This window comes from Perognathus longimembris, chromosome 12 (assembly GCF_023159225.1).
Source record: "Perognathus longimembris pacificus isolate PPM17 chromosome 12, ASM2315922v1, whole genome shotgun sequence".
Lineage (NCBI taxonomy): Eukaryota > Metazoa > Chordata > Mammalia > Rodentia > Heteromyidae > Perognathus > Perognathus longimembris.
The window spans coordinates 40,247,508-40,272,078 of record NC_063172.1 but is presented as its reverse complement, the minus strand read 5'-3'; the positions used below and the strand labels follow the sequence as shown (position 1 = coordinate 40,272,078).

The following is a 24,571-nucleotide window of genomic DNA, read 5'->3' as shown; positions in this document are numbered from 1 at the left end:
AACTTTGTAAATGTGCTTAATAATGCTGAATGATACTTTTAAATGGTTAAAACTGAATATTAAAAATCTATGAAATATTATCAGAGTAGTACGTTTGATGGCACGTATGTTTAACCACATTGAAAAAAATAAATGAACAAATAAACATTAAAAAATTATTCCCTCCCATGACAAACATTCCATTAATTATAGTATTTACATTGTTTTTCCTTGTTAGTGGGAGTTGGAAAGTACTGTAAAAATAGACTCTAGAAGTAGATTTAGACTCCTACTAATAGTGACAATCTTCTCTCAGCACTTAGGTAATTTGCACCTTAGTTTCTTCCAGTTACAGTATGCAACGGAGTTGTTTTGATGACTAAAATTTAAATGCATATGAAGTGCTTCATAGACTCAAGCAATTATGGAAGTTGATATCAGCAGTTTTTATTACCTGTTCTTTGGGTAGCTTAATCATACCTTATCACTGAAATGCATGTTATTGTCACATTATAGTTGCTAAGATTTGGCAAATTTTAAAATTATTTTTCCTTCTAAAACACCTATTCTACAATTTTAATTAAAAATGTACCCAAGTACTTCCTTTCCCCTTTTCTAATCATTTTTTGTAACACATGCTGACTCTTCCCTTCCCTTCTTTTCCTGAGAAAATACAATGAATAAATAAATACTTATTGGTACTCAAAAAAACAATAAAAAAATGCTGCAAAATATCTACATTTCTCATTTCTATATTCCTCCTTATTGTTCTTATAATTACTAGGTCATTAAACCTTTCCATTTAAACTAAACTTTTTTAAAAATAGTGTTTGTTTTGGTTTTGGTTTTTGGGCCATTCCTGAGGCTCGAACTCGGGGCCTGGACACTGTTCCTGAACTTTCTTTTTTTTGTTTTTTTGTGTTTTTTTTTGGCCAGTCCTGGGTCTTGGACTCAGGGCCTGAGCACTGTCCCTGGCTTCTTCTTGCTCAAGGCTAGCACTCTGCCACTTGAGCCACAGTGCCACTTCTGGCCATTTTTTTCTGTATATGTGGTGCTGGGGAATTGAACCCAGGGCCTCATGTATACGAGGCAAGCACTCTTGCCGCTAGGCTATATCCCCAGCCCCCTGAACTTTCTTTTGCATAAGTCTAGTGCTCTACTATTTGAGCCATAACACCACTTCTCATTTTGGGTGCTTAAGTGAAGATAAGAGTTTTATAGACTTTCCTGGGTGGATTGGATTGAAACCATGATCCTCAGATCTCAGCCTTCTGAGTAGCTAGGATTATAGGTGTGAGCCACCAGCAGCTGGCTCCAACTGGAATTATTTTTAACATCATTTATTCACTGCTTGCCCTCCTTGTATGTGCATAGGAAGAAAGAGAAACTCCATTATCTTAGAATGGAGGCCCAACTTTATAGTATACTTTGGGGAAAAAACAATCCTGTTTATTTTTAACTACAATTGTTAGACAATATTTATTTTGCTATCTTCTTTCATCATCTATTGTAAATCACAGAAATAATCAGTCTCTACACTGTCAAACATGTAATAATAATTTGACATAATGTTATATCAAAGTGGACATACATGGTAATGTGTAACCACATTGAAGTAAGTATTGTAAAAGTTTCCTGAATTTCTTGCTATGCAGTTGAAACAAATGCCAACTAAGTTATTTTTTTTCTTTTTTAGTGGTTATGTGTTTGATTATGATTACTACAGAGATGATTTCTACAATCGGTATGTGATTTGCATCCTTGTTTCATACTATCTAAATTATCTTCTTTGTTTTATTCTTTTTGTTTATGATGGTCTTGAATAAAATGTTTAAAGCCATATATTTATGGTTACAAAATGAAAGAAAATATGCAATCCTGCTGAAAGGTAATTTAGACAGATTTTTCCAAATTTCAGTCTAAACACTGAAAAACAGCAGATCTTGGAGATCTAAAACTTTGGAATTGTTTAAGACTAACATTTTACCTTTATATGTAGATAATGTAAAATGATCTAAATCTAACATTAAATTACCTAAATCTTAAAGTCTTAGTCTCTTTTGAGTTATTATTCTCAGTGCTGAGGCATGTATTAACTCAGAAAATGATCCTAAGGCCAGATTTGATGGTTCATGCCTAGAATTGCAGTGCATGGGAAGCTTGGCTTTATAAAAGGAAATTCTGTCTCAAAAAGAAATAAGATAGAGGAAAACAATGGAAGGTGTGACATTGATCAAGATACTTTGTACTCATAACTTGACACCTGTCATTTAAACCTCTTTGTATAAAAATTTATAGAAGAACCAAGATAATGAAAGAAATGAGAGAGAAACATGTGTTTTACTTGGTACCTCTGCCTCCCACAAACCTCAAATTATAGCTGACTTATAAACTTTTTCCTAGATCTAACCTTGAAACATGTTTATCCAGTCTTTAGCTGAAATGGCAGTAGTGTACCATTATACCCATCCCATACCTTATAGATTGTCTGCATTTGTGCCAATAAGCTTCTCTTATTAATTTTCTTTGGCTACATTTCTATGGGTTCTTAAATGAAGCAGCATCAACATTCCTATGATCAATGGTCTGATAATTCTATGTACATTTAATTTGAAATTCACTTCCAGTATGATAACTCTCAGTTTTTTGTGCTTTCATCTTTGTTGAATAATCCTCTCTTTAAAATTTATGGTTTGTATCTGGAAGTTAAGGACTCAGAACTACCTGATTATTACATGTATATGAACTGAATAACAGATAAATAGCAGCTGAACTTGATAAATTTTGCAAGCAGTGATGCGATTGGCCTCTGGCCATGATACACATTTGCTACTTACAAAGTTATTTGTCAGTGATAAATCTACCAGAAACATATACATTCTATGGACTTACTTGGAGATTTTATTTTGGTATCTGCAATTTGATTTATATTGTTCGGGAACTGGTTTTACTTAATATTGATAACTGAAACAGGTACACAGAAACTCATGTAATCTGAGAAAGCACTGTAATCATTAGACAACGTAGATACAATAAAAAGATGCATATCTTTAAAGCCTTTAATTATAAGTAATCTCAAACCAAAGAAAACCTAAAGGATTAAAAATGAAAACCTAGAATGAATATTTTAGTAGATTTCAAGGGAAGACTACCATTGGATCCACTGAAAGGTTTTGTTCTCTTTGCTCCAGCTTCTTAAGTTTAGTTTCCATTCTCACCTCAGACCCTTCTGTGTGCTCTTCCATCTCCTCAGCTCTCTGCCCAGGACTCCTTCATTTGACTTTATCCTTTAGATCTCAGCAAGAGCACCACCTCTAGATTAAACAGCCCTGCTTTCTCTTGCACTCAGCACTGGTCCATGCCATTCTTCTCCTAATTTACATTGCTCTAGTTCCTTCTCCAGTGACAGTGTTGGGTTCAAATTTACCTTGAAAGGACAACAACAAAGTTAAATTTTCTTATAATCTCATTCTCAATGGGTCCTCAATTTGTGTTTCTAGTTCATCTCCCTAAAGACATAATCAGTTTGACCAGATCACCTAGTTAACTGGAGACAGAACTACCAATCATAATCTGGTCATGAATTTTCATTTCAAAACAGAGAAGAAGCAATGTCAGTTTGTGACTGATGTTGGAAAATCCAATTTACAAGTACTCTCAGATACTACTATACTCTAGTACGATGGTTTATTTCACTAGTTGAGCAACTGTGTACACCTATAGACCAAAAATTAATTTTCATTATTTTTCTTTCTCAAATTGTTTTACAATTTCAACAAAATATAAAATTTTTGGGTCATACAAGGTGGTGAATATCTGTACTTCCAGCTACTTTGGAGGTAGAAATAGGATTAAGGACCACAGAAAAAGTGCAAGATCCTATGTAAAAAATAAGTAAAGCAAGAAGGGCTGGCATTATAGCTCCAGTGGTGGAGTATATGTCTAACAAGTGCAAGAATCTGAGTCAAACCCTAGTACCACCAAAACACAAAAACTTATCTTAGATATTTAGTAGATTGCAAGAAGTTCTTCTTAAAATGGTGTAAACATCTGGCAACATTAAAATAATCCAGTTTGACATTAAGTAAAGATAATACAGAGACAGGCTTCACAACTTCTGAAAATGTTAGTTCTTTTGTCTCTGTTTTAGTTTTTTTTGTTGGTCATGGGGCTTGAACTCTGTACCTGGGTGCTGTCCCTGAGCTCTTCAACACAACACTTACGCCTATCACTGGAGCCACAGCACTACTTTTGGTTTTCTGGTGGTTAATTGGAGATAAGAGTCTCACCAACTTTCCTGGCAGGACTGGCTTTGAACCTCGATCCTCAGGTCTCAGTCTCCTGAGTAGCTAGGATTACAGACATGAAATTTTAGGCACATTTACCACCAAAGATTTGGGGTTTTCACAAGATACATTAACATTTTTAATTACTGACCAAAATTTTCAATTTTGTTTGTCTTATAGTTTATCTTATAATCTGTTTATCTTATAGTTTATTTTATAATTTGTCAATGTAAAATATTTTCTTAATTCATACAATTAATAAATTTCTACCTAAAATGGAATTGTTTTCTAACAGTTAGGAGATCCAATGTTTGATCTAAAACTTTGAGCAACTCAGTTTGTCAATGGTTTCATCTTTAAAGAAAAACCAGGGGGGCTGGGGATATGGCCTAGTGGCAAGAGAGCTTACCTAGTATGCATGAGGCCCTGGGTTCAATTCCCCAGCACCACATATACAGAAAACGGCCAGAAGTGGCGCTGTGGCTCAAGTGGCAGAGTGCTAGCCTTGAGCAAAATGAAGCCAGGGACAGTGCTCAGGCCCTGAGTTCAAAGCCCAGGACTGGCCAAAAAAAAAAAAAACCAGCATCTACATTTTACCATGCATAAATCATAGTTCATTAAGATAGATAGAAGGTGGAGGCTAAACAGAGGATACAATAGATATTCAGACAGACAGATAGATGATAGGTAATAGACAGATAGGCTTTAACTTTTAAAGAGAAAGTGCTTCAAATAGTCAGACTATTACAAAGTCTGAAGCTCTAGATGACTCCCTAACCCCAAATAATTTTCAAAATTATTTGTGATATAAAATCTGTTTGGCTGCAAGTGTTCAATACATCAGTATGGTGATGTTGCTTCAGCCATCTGAATAGTCTACTATCTTATTCATTTATTTTTTATTTCTTGCACTTGGCTAAGAAAATATAAGCATCTGACACTTGTAGATATACCCATATGCTATATGTTAGCATAGAATCCCATGAAAGCAAAACAGACTAGAGTCTAGACATGGAAAATAGAATACAGTCAATGTAAGAGTATTAGCTACATTAAATTCGCCCAAGCTACACCCCTGGTCTTTCAATTTTAAATCTTTTTTTGACATGTTCAATCTTGGGCACGTTATTTACTATTTCAAATCTGTTATCTCACCTATTATAGAGGCATTAAAATAACTTCTAACTCATAAGATTTTTACCAAGCTTTAAATGTCGTGATATATATGTAATGACTGTCATTATGTCTAGAATATTTTAGGTGTTTAATCAGTGTTAATTAGTAACAATTGCCAAAAAACATGAACAATAGTAGTGAATAGCTTTCTTTTTCTGATATTCATGGAGTAATATTCATAATCCTGAGAAATAAGATGGTTAGTCAGTAGTGCGTGAACGTACACTGGAACATTTTAATATTTAGCCTAATAACTGTGATCCTCACAGTCTGTCTCCATGTAGCTGGAATAGCACTCGACCCAACTGTTAGTTATATTGGAGTTTCACAAACGTTTTGCCTGGGCTAGCCTTAAATCTCAATCCTCATAATAGTTGGGATTTTAAGTGTCAGCCAATAGTTCCCAACACATCTTCTTTTTTACTTTATTGAAATTAGCCTTCACAACAGGAAAACATTCTATAATTTGTCAAAACTATTTCTTGAATCAAGTAGGATAAACACTTATTTACAGTTAATGAATTTTTAGCAGTTTGGAGAATATAGAAACTACTTAAATTAGTAGCTCATAAAACCAGTCCATGTGCTTTTCCAATGTATCCCTTCTTACAAGTGAGTGGGAATTTTATTTTATGTTTGTCAGAATTCAAGCATGCTGAGAAGGAGGATTTGAGATTGACATCAGACACAGTTAATATTTTTGGTTCACTGGTTATTGCTCTCCATTTATCTGCTAAAATATCCTGGGGAAAACCTGGCCCCGAACTTGCTCCCAAATTTTGCCCAACGGTTTAGCTCTCTTGTCCAGACAGTAGATTTTTGTTAGCATTAACTATATAGTATCAATCAGTTTGATAAGTGAGGAGAAAAGAAAAGAACTATTTTAATGAGGGAAATTAAAGAGAAAAAAGGTAATTACCAGAAAACCCTTGAAATGACAATTAATCTAAAATATAAATCTGTACTCAGTTACATAATATATGAATATAATAAGTTTTCAGTTTTTTCCTTGGCTATGAAATGATATTAGTCATTAGCAAAAAAATAATAATAATTAAATAAGCATTAAGGCAAAAGTCTGTCAGGTAATGCTTTATTAGCTTATGGTGCCTCTGCTTGGAAACAAATGCACCAGAGTTATTAAAATAAATACTAAAATTTACCAGTCTTGAGAAATATCTTTAATATAATAAAACAGAAATAGCTAGAATATGTGACCATACACACAGTATATTTTCAAATATGTGAAAAAAATATGGACACAGTTAAAAGATTGGAGAAAAAAGATTATTTGATTGAATTCAATAAGATTTTGTCTATTATTTTCTTCAAAAATATTGTATTGTTAAAGCTTAGTAATAATCTCTTTGTTTTAAAAGTACTCAGAATTACAAAGTCATTTTCTATGTCAAAATGCTATTAAATTGCTGTCAGTCAAAACACATCTACTTTTGAGGAGAATGGATGAAATCTAATATCCTTATTTTTCCTAGAAACATGCTACATCTATTTTATCTAGTGAATTAGCATTCATATTAAATTTATCAGCTTTGAATTTTTGATAAGTAATATAATCGTACAGGTCAAGTATTTTTTAAAGCAAGCAAAATGAAAAATTTAAAGGGTACCTGAAAAAATATGAATGTTTCTTAAATAAAACAAGTGGAACTAATTTCTTCAAAAGTTTACATATATTACAGTCTTATCAGATTTATTTTATTTGCTGCTGGAAGTGAGACTTAGAGTTTTCACTTAAAATAAAACTTGAAGAATAGAGAGTTAGTTCTTTAGTGTCATGGTAACCCATTATTGTTTGACCTGTAGCTATTAGGAAGAAAAGTGTACTTACCAAGCAGAATTGTTGCTTTGTAAAGGCAAACTTCTCTGACTTCCTATACTAACTTCTGCTGAGAAAATACTGCTTGTCACCTTCTCATATTACTTTCTTCCTATTCTCTCTGCATGTGCTTCCCATCCTTGTCTTTACCTTTACACATGATGACAACATCCAGTCTTCCCTCATTTGATTTCTGATAAATCTGAAGGTAACCAGTGAAGAATATCTCCATTACCATTTTATGTTGCAGAGGGAAAAATGTTGAATGTGAAAGATCCATATTTTTTCAGTTTTGATTTATGGATATATATAGCTAAATAAAACTAGCTAAATAATTTATTTACTCATAAAAATTAGCACATAGGTAAACAAATGTACATATTTAAATACTTAAGTGCAAATGCCACGACTTTTCCATCAAAATGACAGAAGGAATTGGCAATAGCTTACCAGATTTTTTTATTGAACTATCCCCTTTCATTGAAACAACTCATCAAAATATTGAGAGAACATTTACTACCCATCATGGGAATTCACATCAAGGACCCCAACACATTCTCAGGATGTTACTGAAGTGTCTGTAACCTTCTAATAGTATGTCAGAATTACAATGAGCAAGTATAGATTTTTTTTTTTGTCTCAACTTAAGACCAAGGTAGGTCAACACTGGAGACTGAAATTCTTTTTTTCTTTTTATTGTTATCCTTAAGTAGCCGTACAATTAGTTAACAAAGTAGTTTATGAATACTACATACCTTGATCAATGTCATCAGCATATTTAACCATCCATTCCCTATCCACCATTTCCCTCACTCTTCTTAAATCCAACACATTGGATTTTTGAATACATTCTCCTCCTCTTCTCTTCTTCATTCAACCTTTCCCTTTGACCCCATCCACCCTTTGGAGTGCCCACTTCTTAGTATTTTATTTTGCTGAACTTTGATTTTGCCTTTCTAAAGGATTATACTATTTGAGATCTACCTTGAATCTACCATATTTCACTTAATTCATTTGTATATACCCAACATATTTACTTACAAGCCAAACCTAGCTTCCTCCACCCATAAAGAAAAACATGTATATTTTGTCCCTCTGGGCCTGACTTACTTAACTTAGATTAACTTTTCCCAGGTGTTTCCATTTTTTTTTTTTTACAAATGGTACGTCATTCTTTCTAATGGATGAGTAAAATTCCATTGTGTAACTAGGGGATGCAAATGGAAAAGTCCAACAAAATATTACTCCCCTATAAAACATTACCAGAATACACTGTAATATCCATACCAAATAATAATGGCAGATTTCCTTGCCTGCATTTCCATTTTACATTCTTACATCTTTACATATTTCTGTGTGCTTGAGAGATTTTCTTGAACCATTTCAAAGGTTAGCTTATTTAATGACCTACTAAATTGCTCCTACAATACCTGGAGGAGTAATCTCTCCAAACAGCTTACTTTTCACCTCAAGTGGAAACCTTTACCCTGAAAAAGATGAGTCAGTAGTGATACTGTCTTTTTCCCTTAGTACTTTTGAGTATTGGAGCTCATTTAAAATGCCTTGGTATTTTGGTTCACTGACTCTGTGAATTCATTTTATAAATAACTAATGTAGACCTTGCTTGTGATTGAAATGAAGGGCAGGTTTCATCGACCCATTTGATTTTCAAGTCCCTGGTGATATGGCTGTTATTCAAAACCCTTTTCAGCCTCAGCCTGCCCATTCACAGAAGATGGCACCTTTCTTGAACTCTGCCTCATTTCACTTCCTTTCCTTCCCAGAAAGCTACTAGCTTTCCCTAGCATGTTTCCAAATGGTTTTCGGACACATTAGCTCTCTAGTGTATGAGATATTCCTAGGACTAAAGATTTCTGCATTAAACTCCATTTAAATATTATCGTTTATTCTACCATGTAACATTTTTAAATGTTTTAAACACATATTGAAAACAGGCCATATTAATTTTTGTTAGACTTCTTAGGTTATTTTCCAAAAAGAGGCTATCATATTTTTTCAGATGTAAAAAAGATGTCATTTTAGGAAATCATTTCTTGTTGAAACTGTTTTTCATTATTTCCTTCCTGTTCTAATTTTCTCATTTCTAACTTGCTTTTCTTGGTTTATTTTTATTGATTCTTTTAAATCAATTGCAAGACTAGAATTCATATACCACTGTCACAATAAAATATATAACAATCATAATTCTAAGTTAATAACACTATTTTCTTTATAGAAGATAATGTAATTACAGGCTGTTCTCTGGCAGATAGTTTTAAAAAAATAAATGAGTAAATATATCCTAGTAGTTTTGCTCTAATTTTATGCTTATTCAAATATGCTGTCATGTAAAAATTTGATATAAATGAATATGTAGTAAGAATGATATGAAGCTTTGGAATCGGTGCACTATAATTCTCTCTAAATGAGTTAACAATTCAGTTTTATTGCCCTCATTGTTGGTTAGAAATCCATTGTTCTTTGTAAATATCATTTCTTATATTTTAATAAAATTAGATTTGGTGATATTTGGGGAAGTTAGAAAAATTTTTCACTAGCTTGCTCTACAGTAATCTCTAGTCTCTTTTTGCACAGCTGGCAAATGATCAGAATAATGAAATATATCCTAATAAATATTTCCTGCTGGTGCTTTAGTCAATAAAATGGGTTCTCCTTGCCAGCTCCTTTTTCTTCAAGCTTCGTTTCTGCATTTGGAGGAGGTTTGATTACTTCCAAGTCCTTAGGGAGAACTAGAGCACCACATCGATTTTTCTGTCATTGTTGTTTTCTTTACGTTAGTTTTATTTCTATTTGTTTCCTCTAAGCTGTTTTCTGATCAAAGGATTGTTTACTTTGTTTTGTGCATGAGTCTGTATAATTATTTCTTCTCACAAGCTGGTATGCTAATAAGTATTTGCTCTATAAGAGGAAAATTGTCGTTCCTAAGAAGAATAAATCCATTTACTCAAGAAGAGACATATGTTTGGGGAACCAAAGTGAGTGTAGTCTCAACAAATTGTGCTACTAGACAAAGGTCCTTGTTTTTTTCGTATCTGACAAATGAGTTCATCTTACAGGTCCTACCCTATCATCCAGAAAACATAGACTGTCTTTGTGTCTTACTTCTTTGTAAGAATGAGTTTGCCCATGCACACCATATTTTAATAGTCACAAGAAAGGACACATATTTATTGAGGGTTTATAGCAGGCCATCCTATTAATAATTGCACAGATATAAATGAACGTTCAGGCATCAGACCAACTCTTCTCTGGATTTGTGTTGGGTGAAGGTTGTTTGATTACCACGGGCGTGTGCCCCCTCCTCCTCGGGCTGTCATCCCCTTGAAGCGCCCTCGACTGGCGGTCTCCACTACGAGGAGGGGAAAAGGAGTGTTTTCCATGAAGGGAGGATCCCGATCTGCCGTCGGTGCGTCCTCTTCATCAGGATCTAAATGTAAGTAATTGTCTTCATTTTAATATTTTATTCACTGTGATTTCTTCTACTCAATAAATTAACCAGATACTTATTTGAGAAACATAATGGATAACAAATGATTTCTCCTTTCCACTTCCTTGGATGAAGATAGGAAGTTAGACTCATAAATGTGACATTATAAAACCCAGAAACGGTTTTTAAAGAATTTTATCAAAGCAAGTAACTTGGAGATCTCAGCCTACTGTGTGATATGTGAAAGTCTTCAAGTAGAACGTGCCACTTTTAATAAGGAAACAATTTCACTTAAAAAGTAGTCTGCATACTGCCTTTTCAAGGCTAGCATATGAAACTTAGCAAAAAGACTGTACTAAATGAGTACAAGCTTTGAATATTTGAACATCAGATATTAGGACAAATGGTAGACAAATTACCTCATAGAGATGTTAAAAAGCATAATTCAGCATCCTATTGTAAATGATCAATAAAGATAAGTGTTTGGAGATATGTTTATTATAAAAATAAAACACTAGATATAATTTCACAGTTATCAGTAAAAAGGAGAAACACAACTTTTCTAATAAAGCACACTGCTAACTTTTCATACGAAATGATTTGAGAGAACTCTTTTTTTAAGACACTTTTCTTAAAAAAAAAAAAAAGAACAAAATCCTTTGTTTCCTTGAGATCACATTCTAGGAGGATACAGGTAGACAGTAAGTTGATATTGTATCAATATGGAAAATAATAAAGCTACAAATCTGTGACTACTATATTTCACAGGGTGATTGGACAGAAATCTGCAGGAAGACAGGGAATGGGAAGCTCTGAGACTGTCAGATTAAGTTATCCAAGCACAGTCAATGATCAGTGAAGAGAAGGTAAATTAGAATAGTTAACAAACAACCAAGAAATTTGTGTAGAGACAGCAGAGTGAGGGAGGGGAACTATGGCTGAAGATATACCATCAGAGGACAAGTACCATCACAGCTTGCCAGCCATTGTAAGGATTTTGTATTTGATTCAGCATCCCATGGGTTATTGTTGTTGTTGCACAGTTGTACAAAGGGGGTTCAACATAACATGGCAGCTTGTGAGTTCAATGCATCTTGATCAATGTCCTCTCAACAAATAAGCTATAATACATACATATTAATATATAAACATATTAATTAGTAAACATAGAAAGTTATATAGTAAGTAAATAGTAGAAAGCTAAGCAATTTAGTCATCATGTTCTATTCTATCTACTATGGATCACTGACTCATAATCATCAGAAATACTAAGAATGACAATTGAGTTATTTTGTTTTTTGTCTGTTTGGGTTTTTGTAAATTATCTTTAGGTAGTTGATGAAAGGAGTTGCCATTCAACAAAGCAGTGGACAAGCACAATACATTGTGGCCAATGTTTTCCCTTTGAACACTCTCACCCCTTCCTCCCAATTCTCTCTTCTCTTATTTTTCTTAATTCTATATGATATGCATTGAAATTTTGACTGAGTTACTTTGTTTTTACATGAAAGTAGATTAAAAAATAGTTCAGGGAACAAAATATATTGATGCTTTTAGAAACTCCATGGTTTTAGTGGGCTGAGAATTCCACTGAGAATTTGACTAAATTAATATAGCCTTTATAACCATCTAACTAATTTTTCAGTTTTCTGCTCTTTTTCTATTGATAAAGAAGAATTCCTTCTTGAATCTCAGTAATAAGAAGGAAATTAATTTATCATACAGCCTCTAAACATTCTCCTGAGTTCAAACCCCAATATTTCCAAAATTAAAAGAAAAAAAAAGAACCTCCGCTCCAATATTTGTAATACATACGCTTAGATTGTTGTTAAAGAGGAAAGAAAGTTCTTGAATTCGGTTTCCTTGAAAAGTGAATAGTGGACTGCCTGCTAGTTTATTAACACTTTCTGCCATTAATGATACTGGCTTATTTTGAAATTGAAATATGTATAAAGCCTCATGTTTTCTTTCTCCTGGGTCAGTTTTAAAGCAGAGTTGATGAATGGACAATTTACTGACATATAGCTAGCTGGGGCACGTCTTCATCATGTAAGAGTTCCCTGAAGCTTTGTAAAACATTTAACATTCCTGACCCTCAATGTCTAAATACCAATAGCATTTTTTCATCTGTAACTATATATATAAATATACATCTCAAAAATTCCCAAAGGAGATGGTACCTCTCTCACTAACGTGAATGATTTGGGAAAATTCTTGGCTTCCATTGTGTGTATTCTGCAGCAGGTGCAACCATGTTGGGCTCAATTTTTCAGTCACTGTTTGTTACTGAGGAGAGTCCAGAAAGAGTTAAAGGATTTGGATGTTATTTTTAAAGTAGATATGTCAGTTTTCCAATGAATAAATTGTTGGGTTTTGGTCTGCTTATTTTTTATTTCTAATTTTATTGTATCCTTAAGAGAGGATGGAAACTTTAAAGTTCTCACTTTGGGGACTTGGTTTTGGTTCCATAATAATCAGATTTTCGAAACAACACAAAAGTAGAATATATTTTCTTCTCTTAATATAGAATGATGAATGTATTGTTGAATTATTGGTTGTACCAGATTTATATGTCAAATTCTGAAAGTAAAGTTCTCTGTCATAGTAGTGATTTTATGAAGGTTTTTTTTTTTTTCATTCCTTGAGATGTTTTGTATTCTGCTTTCCTTGGGTATTTTAATAATAACAGAATATAATAGCTAATACTTTCTTATTCTTTGAGACAAATACTATTTCAAGTACTTTGCATATTAACTGTGTATTCCTCATAAGTAACTGAGTGAGGCATTCTTCATCTCATTCTCATTTACAAATATGGGGAATGAGACATAGAAATAGCAGAACATGTCACAGAGCTTTGAAATAGGCAGGAACCAGCAGTATGTTTCAGAGTAAAGGCACATGAGCCTCTGTTCTCTTGACAGCTTTCCATGTATTCTAGAAAAACTGTACATTTTACATTTTATAATCTCTTTTTGCCATTATTCACTTCGAATTTTGTTTTGATGCAATGGGGTTCTCTTTTGGTGTTCACTTCTTTTATTTGTTTGTTTTTGAAGTTCCTTTCCCCAGTAGTTCCCCAGGTATGCTGTAATAAAATGCTACAAGCTGAGTAGCTTAAGGCAAACAGAAATTTGAATGCAGAATTTTGATTGTCTGGGACATATTCTGTTCTTATATCTTAAAGAGAGAAAGCACTATTGGTCCAGAGGAGTTATGGGAGGATTTTTTAATTAAGCCACTGAATTTTTAATTCAGTTTACTGGATTTGGAAAGAGAATGAGAGAGACTCCTCCTTCCAGAAGGCTGTCTCTAAGAGAACAGAGGCTTTCTTGTCTGGAGTGAAGTGGGTGATTCACAGTGAGGTGATACTGTGGTCTTGAGGAAGACTCTGTCTTCTATCTGGAAAATATAAACACCATATTGCCTATCCAGTAGTTCTTGTAAAGATGAAATTTCTCACATATATAAACTGTTTAGGCATATGATCAACATTCAATGAAGTTAATTTTTGTTTTGAAAATACAATTGAACACAGCTGTTAAAGGCATGGAAGATAAAATTGCTGTACATAAAATCCCACAGTGCCTATGTTATTTATTAGCTGTGGGTTTTGAAGTTAACTTCAAACTTGCTGTATTAATTGCCTCATTTATAAGTGGGAATGACTATGCTGTACCCTTCACAGAGGGTAGGGTTCTTAAGCAGTGACTGGTGTTATAAATGTTTTAATGAATAACAAACCATCATGGTAGTGATAATAACAATAACCACTAGTGCTGCTATTATATTACACAAAGATGTATTGCTAAGAGTGTCAGTGAAGACACTGGGAACATTATGATAAACAAAAAACTGTGAAATTGATAGCAAAATAGTGAGAACTGGAGAAGATTGAGGGGTTGAGATTCTACCCTGGGCAAAGAAGAAGGTTCTCATCAAGGTGTTACATGATTGAACTCATATTTTAGAAAATTTAGTCATCTACCTATTCATAACCTAGGGATGCTGTCACAGAGTACAGGAGTCTGGATGGCTGAACATATATTTCCTCACATATATGGAAGCTGGGAGTTCAAGATCAGGTAGCAGAAGCCTGGTTCTTCATGATGCTGCAAGGGAAAGGGCTGGGTAAGATCTCTCCTTGGCCTGAAGATGCCATTTCCTTCCTGTGTCTTCATATCCCCTTCCCTCTGGGGAAGCATTGATCAAATCTCTTCTTGTTGTAGGGACACCAATTATACTGGATTAGGGATCACTCCAATGACCATGTTTTAATTTAATTACCTGTTAAGGATTCTATATAAAAATATAGTCACATTCTGAGGTGTGGCACTTGAAGACAGGGATTTTCAGGGAGGATGCCATGATAGTTATTCACATGCATGACATAAACAGAATGTAGATATCTTTGTATACCCTCTACTCTTTTATTTTAATAGTAAATTCTTAGACATGGTGACATAATGAAATGAGGATTATATCAAGCCACTTAGTTTATCTTGGTACATTTATGTTTCCAGTATACACTGCCCTCACTGACTAAACACTGCATAGCACAATGTATCAACAATATCTCACTAAAATTAGTATCTCATAGTAAATCAGTCATGTCAAATAATTAGTGTATTTATATTAACTAAATACATTTAAAGTTATCTATATTTGTTTTCATTCACTAGTTTTTAATTCACTAGATTTTCATCAATAACCAGATGTAGAAATAGGGGAAAAAAAGGCAAATAGCACAATATTCACAAAGTATATCAGTTATGATTGTGAGATTCTAGATTGTTTTCTCTGTTGTTATGAGACTCACATTTTTTCTCATTCCCACTAATAGCTCAAAAAGTATCTAATTTTTCACTGTTTAATTATAAAAGGAAGCAAACCTAAGTCCCATTGAGAATTTTTAATAGCATTTTTTTCCTCTGCCTCTATGCTTTTTTTCTAAGGCAGGTCCTAATAAGGATAACCTTGACTATTCTTTTGACTCAGTTCCTTGACTTTTTATCTGCTCTAACCCCATTAACTCCATGTCCAGCCCTAAGACTATTCCAAACCAAATACATCACCAATTTCTCATTCTAAACTCAAAACCAGGGACTGGGCATGGTGAGACATACCTGTAATTTCAGCCACTGAGAAGACATAGAACGATCATATTTAAAGCCCAGCAAAAATGTTAGCAACACAATATCTCAACAAACGGGCTGAGTGTGGTATCGCAATACCTGTAAGCCCAGCTACATGTGAATTATATGTCAAATGATCACAATCCAAGACTAGTTCAAAACAAAAGATATGAAAAATAGATAAAGCAGAAAATGGCTGGATTGATAGCTTATCTAACAAGTATGAGGCGAGTCCAAACCCTGAATCATCAAAAAGAAAAAAAAAACTGTAAAACTCAAAATTACAGTCATTTACCAAATAGAAATCCAAACTATTTAATCTATTTCTCAAGAATAACTGATACAGCACTAACAATTCCATTTCTAACCCATCTCTCTACTCTTCTAGCTTAATTGAATCAAGCTTTCCAAACTCATGTTCATGTACCTCTGCTGGAAAACCTTTACTTTTATCTTAAAAAATGTTTTGTTGTTGTTACTGTATTATTTTGTACACCACAAATAAGCATCATCAATGATTTCCCTAGTTAAAAATCTGACTCAAGGAAAATCACCACGGTATTAGCAATTTTAGACCCCTCTGTGGTGCAAAGGCATTCTTGTCTCAAACCCAAACCAGTTGTTTATGTTCCATTTACATTACTTATAGTCTTCTGTGTCATATTACTTATTTGATTTCTCATCTAATCTCTTCATTTTTATTTAAAATGTATTCAAATTAACTGCTTTGTACAGAGTATAATCTTAAACATCTGTGGAATGTGCTGTCTCATGCTTCTCCCATTTTTGCGATTTTTCACTCGACTGGCAACCACGACTCTAGAAATGTTGAAGCTCAGAGAAAATTAGTTCCAGATTGCATGAAGTGGAAATTGGGGGACAAAGTCTGACCTATGCTCCAATTTTAAAAGAAATCCATTTTATATATGTTTTCAAACTAATGAGATCTGCTATTTCCTTTGATTAGATCGTCTTCGCTTGCTGAAATCCAAAACATCCTTCTAGTATGAATCAGTGACTTGTTTTCACAACCAATGATCAACCTCCATCAAAAATAATTTGTCTTCTCTTTGCCCACATAGTTGGTGTACATTCCATTACTCAGGACCTACCACATGACAAGTATTAATTTTCCATAGATGAAGCAGATAGGACCCCTAGGGAACTAAGACTCTAAAGACAAACTAGATATGACCCCTCATAAAGACTTGTACAATTTGAATGAAAAGACCAGAAAATGTCCAATATTAAGTAACCGGAGATTTTCAATTATCACTCAATTATTTTATCATCATGTAAGTTGCTGACATAGTTTTTCCTCCTCTGCCTACAAACTCCAGCAGGCCAAGAAGGTATTTCACTGTATGTAGCTCATGACTCAGGCATGGGCTAAACAAACAAACCAACAAGCATAAGCCAGGGCTTTTGATTTAGGCAGCCAGTATAAACTTGGTCTTCCTTTCTATAACCATACTTAACTTCTTACATCTCTAATATTTAGCATGCATCTATACATCCACTTTAATACACATGCCACACATGTTTATCCTAAGGGTTAAACATCATTGTACATATTCAGCTCTTAGTGAAAGCTAGATGAATGGATGCATAGACTAAGCCATTAATGAATATTGTTTAAAATCAATTCATTTTCCATTTTATTTTATCTTAAAAATACATAAAAACAATGAGTAATACATTATGAATGTATTATGAATATGTGCATATACAAATATATTTAATTTGTTAGGCAATTCAACAGGGTGGGGGAGGTTTAGCAAATTAATTAATTGCTACAGCTTACTTTAGCAAAAGCTTGTAATGCTTGCCTTCTGGCTATTAAGAACTATTTTTAATATTGGCAAATTAGTTTCCTCATATTAAAGTACTTAAAATATATAAGTGGAAAAGAACATATATATGCAAATGGAAATGGAATAGCAATAATAAAGATTTCGAGAAATCCACATTGCAGAAATGAAGAGTTCTCAGATTATTTTATCCACATTTGACTTAAATTAAATGCTATAATTTGTTAATTCATAGCAAAGAAAACAAAACTGATAATCATATTTTTCACATCAGCTAATGTAGAATGACATAGTTTACAAAGAGAAGATCTAGGTTTTAGCCTGACTCTGCATGTGTTAGTTTATGTGACTTTGAGAAAGTCATGCAAATCATCATACTCTCAAGTTCCTATTAATAAAATAGTGTGTATGAAAATGAGGGATAAGTTACCTTCTGTGAAAATATACTCTTTATATTTCAACAATCTATTAAAGGCTTGAAAAATGAGTATTATGAATTCATGTGAATTATTACTTAAAATTATCTAACAAAATATTTGTAGGTTTTCTAAATAGTTAAAGTATGTGTTGATGCGGAAGATTATGTAATTATGAAGACTAGTGCCTTTGTCTATTTTCTGTTGTTATTATGTCGAAGTACTGTCAACTAGGTAATTTGTAAATAAAAGTTATCCAGTCCCTGGCTTGGGAGGCTGGAAAGTCCAAGACTGTGGCTACAGAACTGTTGATCCTCCTGTGAGGAATTTCCACTGAGTCATGGCATGGAAGTGGGGGTCTTATGAGGAGACACATAGAAGTTTGACAGCTGGAGTCTTTTTTTTCTTCATATACAGCCAGTAATCTCATGGCCTCATCTCAAAATACTATTAATGTAAGACTTCTGGGAGTAAGATTCTAATAAATAAAATTTAGGGGACACATTCAATGCATGGCACTCAAGCTTTCTAGAGCATTCTCGACATTTGGAGAGATAATTCTTTGTGTGATGTTGAGGACTATCCTGACTGTTGTAGGATTTTTGAGCAGACCAAATATCCATTAGAATACCAGCAGCCATCCCTTCTAAGTCATAATAGTCAAAAATGCTTCAAGATATTGCACAATGTCCCCAGCAGGGTACAATCACTGTCTGTTAGTAACTACTGATCTCTACAAATCCATTGTCCCCAATGGATTTGACCTATGAGTGATTAAAATAAATTGAAATGCTGTTCACCCCATAAATCAAAGATGCACACATTTTCTGATATAGGCAGATATATATATATCATCCTACATGCCTAATTTCCTTTTTAGATTGTATCTCAGGTTTCAGCAAAAGGCACAGTCATCATTTTGTTGACTGTATCAGAATGTAATAACATTTATCACCAAATCAGCAAACTCTTTAGAGACAGAATGTCTGAAATGATTTAATATGATCGCTCTCTCTTTGTCTTTGTTTTTTGTTGTGTTGTGTTTTCTTTTTACATAAGTACAGTGATCTACAAGAAAAATATTTAAGGTTATCTATATGATGAAACCTACCTCCTAGTTTCTCTAGGGTTATTCTTACCTGAAAATAAGCTAAAGTAATTTACCCTAAGTATTTCTTTTCTTTATTTTTACTATCACTTGGCTGATCATATTTAACAATACTAAATCCAAGCATTGTAATCACCCAAACAATGTAAGTTATATTCAACAGGACAAAGGAGTTTTGTTTTGTTTTGTGTGGTGTGTGTGTGTGTGTGTGTGTGTGTGTGTGTGTGTTTCTTTTTTTTTTCTTTTTTTTGCCAGTCCTGGGGCTTGGACTCACGGCCTGAGCACTGTCCTTGGCTTCTTTTTGCTCAAGGCTAGTACTCTGCCAATTGAGCCACAGCGCCACTTCTGGCTTTTTTTATATACGTGGTGCTGAGGAATCGAACCCCGGGCTTCATGTATATGAGGCAAGCACTCTTGCCACTAGGCTATATTCCCAGCCCAGGACAAAGGATTTTTTTAAATAATGTCAGTATGTTTTCTTTATTTTTTTGCCAGTCCTGGGCCTTGGACTCAGGGCCTGAGCATTGTCCCTGGCTTCTTTTTGCTCAAGGCTAGCACTCTACCACTTGAGCCACAGAGCCACTTCTATATATGTAGTGTTTTCTATATATGTGGTGCTGGGGAATTGAACCCAGGGATTCATGTATACCAGGCAAGCACTCTTGCCACTAGGCCATATTCCCAGCCCCAGTATGTTTTCTTATTTTGAACATTTATTGCTATGTATCTTATTTCAAAAAAAGGGGTCAAAGATATTGTTTCTTAAAGAAGGTATTTCTAAGGTATGAATACATTTCTACCAAGAAAGACATACATATTAACATATAATGCTACCTCCTATGGCAGCTTCCAGGTTTATTTTTCTAGCTTTCGTATTTCCCCTCTCCTCTCATGTTTCTTCTCTCCTCTCATGTCATACTCATATGCCTAACTTCTTACTTTTCATTTGTATTTGGATGTTAATAGACATTAAAATCAACAAAACTGTCTTCCCAATTTTAGCAGTTGCTAATTCCATCATTCTAATTAAGCCCCATCAATCTATACCATGTTCTAAAAAAACAAAACAAAACGAAACAAAAAACCTTTCAAGTGTATACAAAAATCCACTTATTTCTTAGCATCCAGTGCTTAATATGTTGGTCCAATCTAGTCTGCTATCATATCTATGTTGAATTATTCTCATGACCATTATCTTATGCCTTTTTACAACAGATGTCAGGAAAGAGGATTTCAACTCTGAAAGCTATTTCCTATATCACTTAGAAAAAATCTTTGGGTTGGCCAGTAAGACTTGATGCAATCCTCTTTATGTCCCTTTTCCCTCTTCTCCACCCTTGATTTTACTTGCTGCCTTTATATATACTCTTCTCCATTTGTTTACCCCACTCCAGCTATATGTAGCTTGTTGCCTAGGTATACACCCATGTTCTTGTACGTACCCTAGTGTGTATTTGTATACCCCAAGTATACCCCATATTTTTGCATGTATTCCTCTATGTCTCCCATATCTCTGTCTCCTTTATCTTCTTCACCCCATCCCTATATCTCAGTGTTCAAGATACTAGACCAAGCTATATTAATGATTCATTAGCACAGAAAGAAAGAATTGCAAGCACTCTTTCCACACATGGGACTTGAGTTCCAGAGGGCCAAATCTACTAATACCACTTGTTCCCAAATTGCTTCTTTTAAATATATGGTAATATTAGAGGCCTTAGAATGTCATTGTTTAAGAATGTGAGTAATTTCTTAGGTATATATATTATAATAAGAATACAGAAAGTTTTTTGGAATTAATCTGACATAACATCTTTTCTTGAATCTGTAATATCATTTTTCAATAAAAGATGATGGAATGATTTCAAGCCCAAGACTTTAAGGTAATCTTTAGAAACTTCAGTATGAAACTTAAGCTTACAAATAAGAATCAACAAGCAGTAAAATTGTGTGTAAGATGCCATTTAATAGGGAGATGAACCTTTCCTCCAGTGAGTTAATGGAAGAGTTATTATAAGAAAGGCGAGATTTAAGTCTTAAAAGACAGGTATGATTTTGACAATCACATTTGGGAGACAGTCTTTGGTGAGATAGGTCTGTGTATGTAATAATTAAGTAACTGAAAATAAAAGTAATAATAAAATGAATTAATAATAGTTGCTGCTTTTACTACTTATCAGTTCTGACAGGGTTCTGGCATCATGCTAAGTGGTTACATTCTTACATAAAATCCTCTAAGGTAGGATGGAGTTTACAAAAATTAAGAAACTTACTTGGACTTTAGTGAATATAAGTGACTTCCTCCAAGGTCAGAAATGTGAACTAGAGCCTGTGCAATTCCATATACCTACCACTTGATTCAAATGCTCAAAAGGAAGGACTTGCTTTAAAAACAAATGTAATATGCAAATGAGTATTTCAGCAGAGACCGAGTAACTATGCATATGGTTTATGCATGTAAATATTTGACATAGCTTTTTCTTATAGAAAATGGGAAAATTGAGCAGAAAAACCTTATGGCTTATAAACAACAATCCAGGAAAACTAAAGGCAGAAGTTCAGTAAGAGTTCAATGAAAATGGGAAAGACTGCATTGGATCAGTACTCATAGCTCAGAAAATATTAGAAAACAGAACACAATTTATTTTAAATAAAGGTGGAGCATATTCATTGTTTTGATTTAGTAAAAACAGACAAGGGCTTAATAATTTACTGTGTTGTACAGAAAATGTTACCTGGAAGGAAGCAAAGATAAAGAAAGCAAAGAAAGATGATAGAGAACACCACATTAGGCATAGAGGTAGCCTACTCCAGGAATTCCACCCAGAAACCAGCCCTCACCTGTGAAGGCAACTTCAGAGGACTGAAGGAAGGTACAAAGATAATTATATGCCCTCTGGGCCAAGTAAGGGGCAGACTTTCTTCAAAGGCCAGTACCAAGAAATTGTATGCCGTGAGAAATTAGGTAGCACAGTTGCTGTAGAACCACTCAAGACTATTTCAAATGCTCACTTTGCAAGACCCTGGTTAATATTTCTTGTTCATTCCAAGAAAAGAGGCAGGTAGTCTGAAAAGGTCTAGAGACTCATTTCAATATTTCATGGAGTGGACAGAAGGAAAGGACTTACTCAACTTCTGATTTCCTTGTTTGAAAGAAATTGTTGAACTGAGAGCAGTGATTCACACCTAGAATGCCTAGAATACTCAGGCTTATATAGAGAGACAGTGAAGAAAGTCAACAAGACTTCCATCTCAATCAACAGACTGGGTGTGATGGCATAGGTCTTACTGATCCAGCTATGCAAGAAACCAAAGGTAGGATGATTAGAGTCTGAAGCCCACCCATGACAAAAGCGCAAGACCCTACTTGAAAAATAACGAAAGCCAAAAAGGTATAGTGACACGATGGTTAAGTGGTGAAGCATGTGTCTATTAATCAGGAAAATCTTATTTCAAACCCCAGGGTCGCCCTCTGCCTCAAATACAACAAAAGAAATAGTTTTCCTTATAAGCTTGAATTAATTCAATTAATTGCACCGAAATTTTATGATAATCTAACTTTGGTCTTGAAAAGTCTTCCTACATTATTATTAATAAATTTAAACCTTAACTTCATGAATATGCAATGCCTTCATGATAGATTTGTTTAGATTTCTAGGTGTCTTCTGATATGGTCTTCCTATTATGGTGTATTGATGAGACAATAAGATATTACAATAAGATAAATATATTAACATTCTTCAACTAAATCACGGGGCAGAGGAGTAGCTCCATCCACTAAGAAATGGATTCTATTAGTTTTTAGCCACAGTTACATTTTCCTGCCTTGAAATCTGTTATATGATAAAATGTTTTCTATTAAATTTGATGGCTTTAAACACAACTACACAATATGGCTCAATCAAACACATGAGTATCATTCATCACAGCAGAATCACATTGTGATTGTGACAGATGATGTTTTTCAAATTTAGCTGCAATTCAACAATGATCCTTTGATGTCTGGAATAATTGGCATAAACAGTGATTCCGTGTTTTGAACTGTATTCTCCTTTCAATTTAGTGCTTGATTACAGGAATACTCCAGAGACCCTCAGTTTCTTGCAGTTTTTAGTTTGTTAGCTGCTTTGTATCATAAAGCTGCTTTGTAAAAACCTGTTTTCATAAAGGCAGGGTTGCTCATTTCTATACTGGAAAAACACTATTCCTCCTTGAAACTTAATTATGTGAGATTTATAAAAAATATATTTTTAATTGACAAATATTTTTCTTTCAAGCAAATATAGATTATATATTGTTTTTTTTTACTATTTTTTATTATTTCCTGAATACTAAATTATCAAGCTAAACCCTAATTTCTTCAGAAATTTCTGGAAAATATTAAAGCTTGTAAACCTACAAACTTGAAAGAAAAACTACAGTGGAAAAACAAGAGAGAAAAGGCTGGAATAAAGCCTTGTTCCCCAGATTAGGGACCACAGCTCTCAACCAAGGCACAGATATCCAAAAGCTCACCTCAGAGGCTACTGCTGGTTATGCACTTGGGACAAAACTGTTGATGATTTCTTAAATAAGGGAAATATACTCATTTTTAAAATATAATTATCGTATTGTTCATAAAACTTCATATTTTAATCATTTTAATTATTGTTTTAGTAATTATTTTAGACACGAAAGTATACTCTTCTGAAGCTATGTTTGTTATTTTTAAGAACCCTACTTGGCAAAATGAAAATTTGCTTATTCTATATTAGTCACTATTTTCTTTTTAGATTAAATGCTGAAAAATTTAGAATGAGAACAACTATATAGAACATATTAATGAGGCTCGGTAGGGTGGTACATACCTATAACCCCAGCATTTTGTAGACTGAGGCAGGAAGATTGAAATTTCAAGCTCAATTTAGGCAACATAGCCCAAACTGGCCCAAACTGGGCAAGATCCTGACTCAGCAATGGAGGAGGAAGGAGGAGGGAGGAGGGGGAGGAGGGGGAGGAGGGGGAGGAGGGGGAGGGGGAGGAGGGGGAAGGGAGGAGGGGGAGGAGTAGGCGGGGGAAGGGAGGAGGGGGAGGAGGAATGAGAACTTACATAAATGTATGGATTCCCATTGCTTTAAACCCCAGGGATTGTAAGGTTGTTTGTTTGTTAGTTTTAGAAGGAGTAGGAGCAGTCACAAAGCAAAAAGAGTTAAGTGTCCTTTGGCATCAGCCATTTTTTTTAGAAGACAAATACTATGTTCCAGTTTCAATCAATCCCCACCAAACTGGATTATAAATACCATTGGCTGCTGAAAAATGTATTGCAACATGATCTGTCAGAGAAGTACAATATATACCTATCATGATTTATTTTTTCCTTAACCTGAATCCATTTT

The 24,571-nt window shown here is 34.1% G+C and overlaps 1 protein-coding gene across 1 annotated transcript in view; it reads left to right on the top strand.

Moving 5' to 3' along the window:
* The window catches only part of Ralyl (RALY RNA binding protein like), a 641,793-nt gene that overhangs the window by 602,931 nt on the left and 14,291 nt on the right, over nt 1-24,571 (top strand). Inside the window, exons 5-6 of the mRNA XM_048358653.1 lie at nt 1,676-1,723; nt 10,569-10,732. Of these exons, the coding sequence (XP_048214610.1) occupies nt 1,676-1,723; nt 10,569-10,732 (212 nt within the window). The remainder of the gene's footprint in view (nt 1-1,675; nt 1,724-10,568; nt 10,733-24,571) is intronic.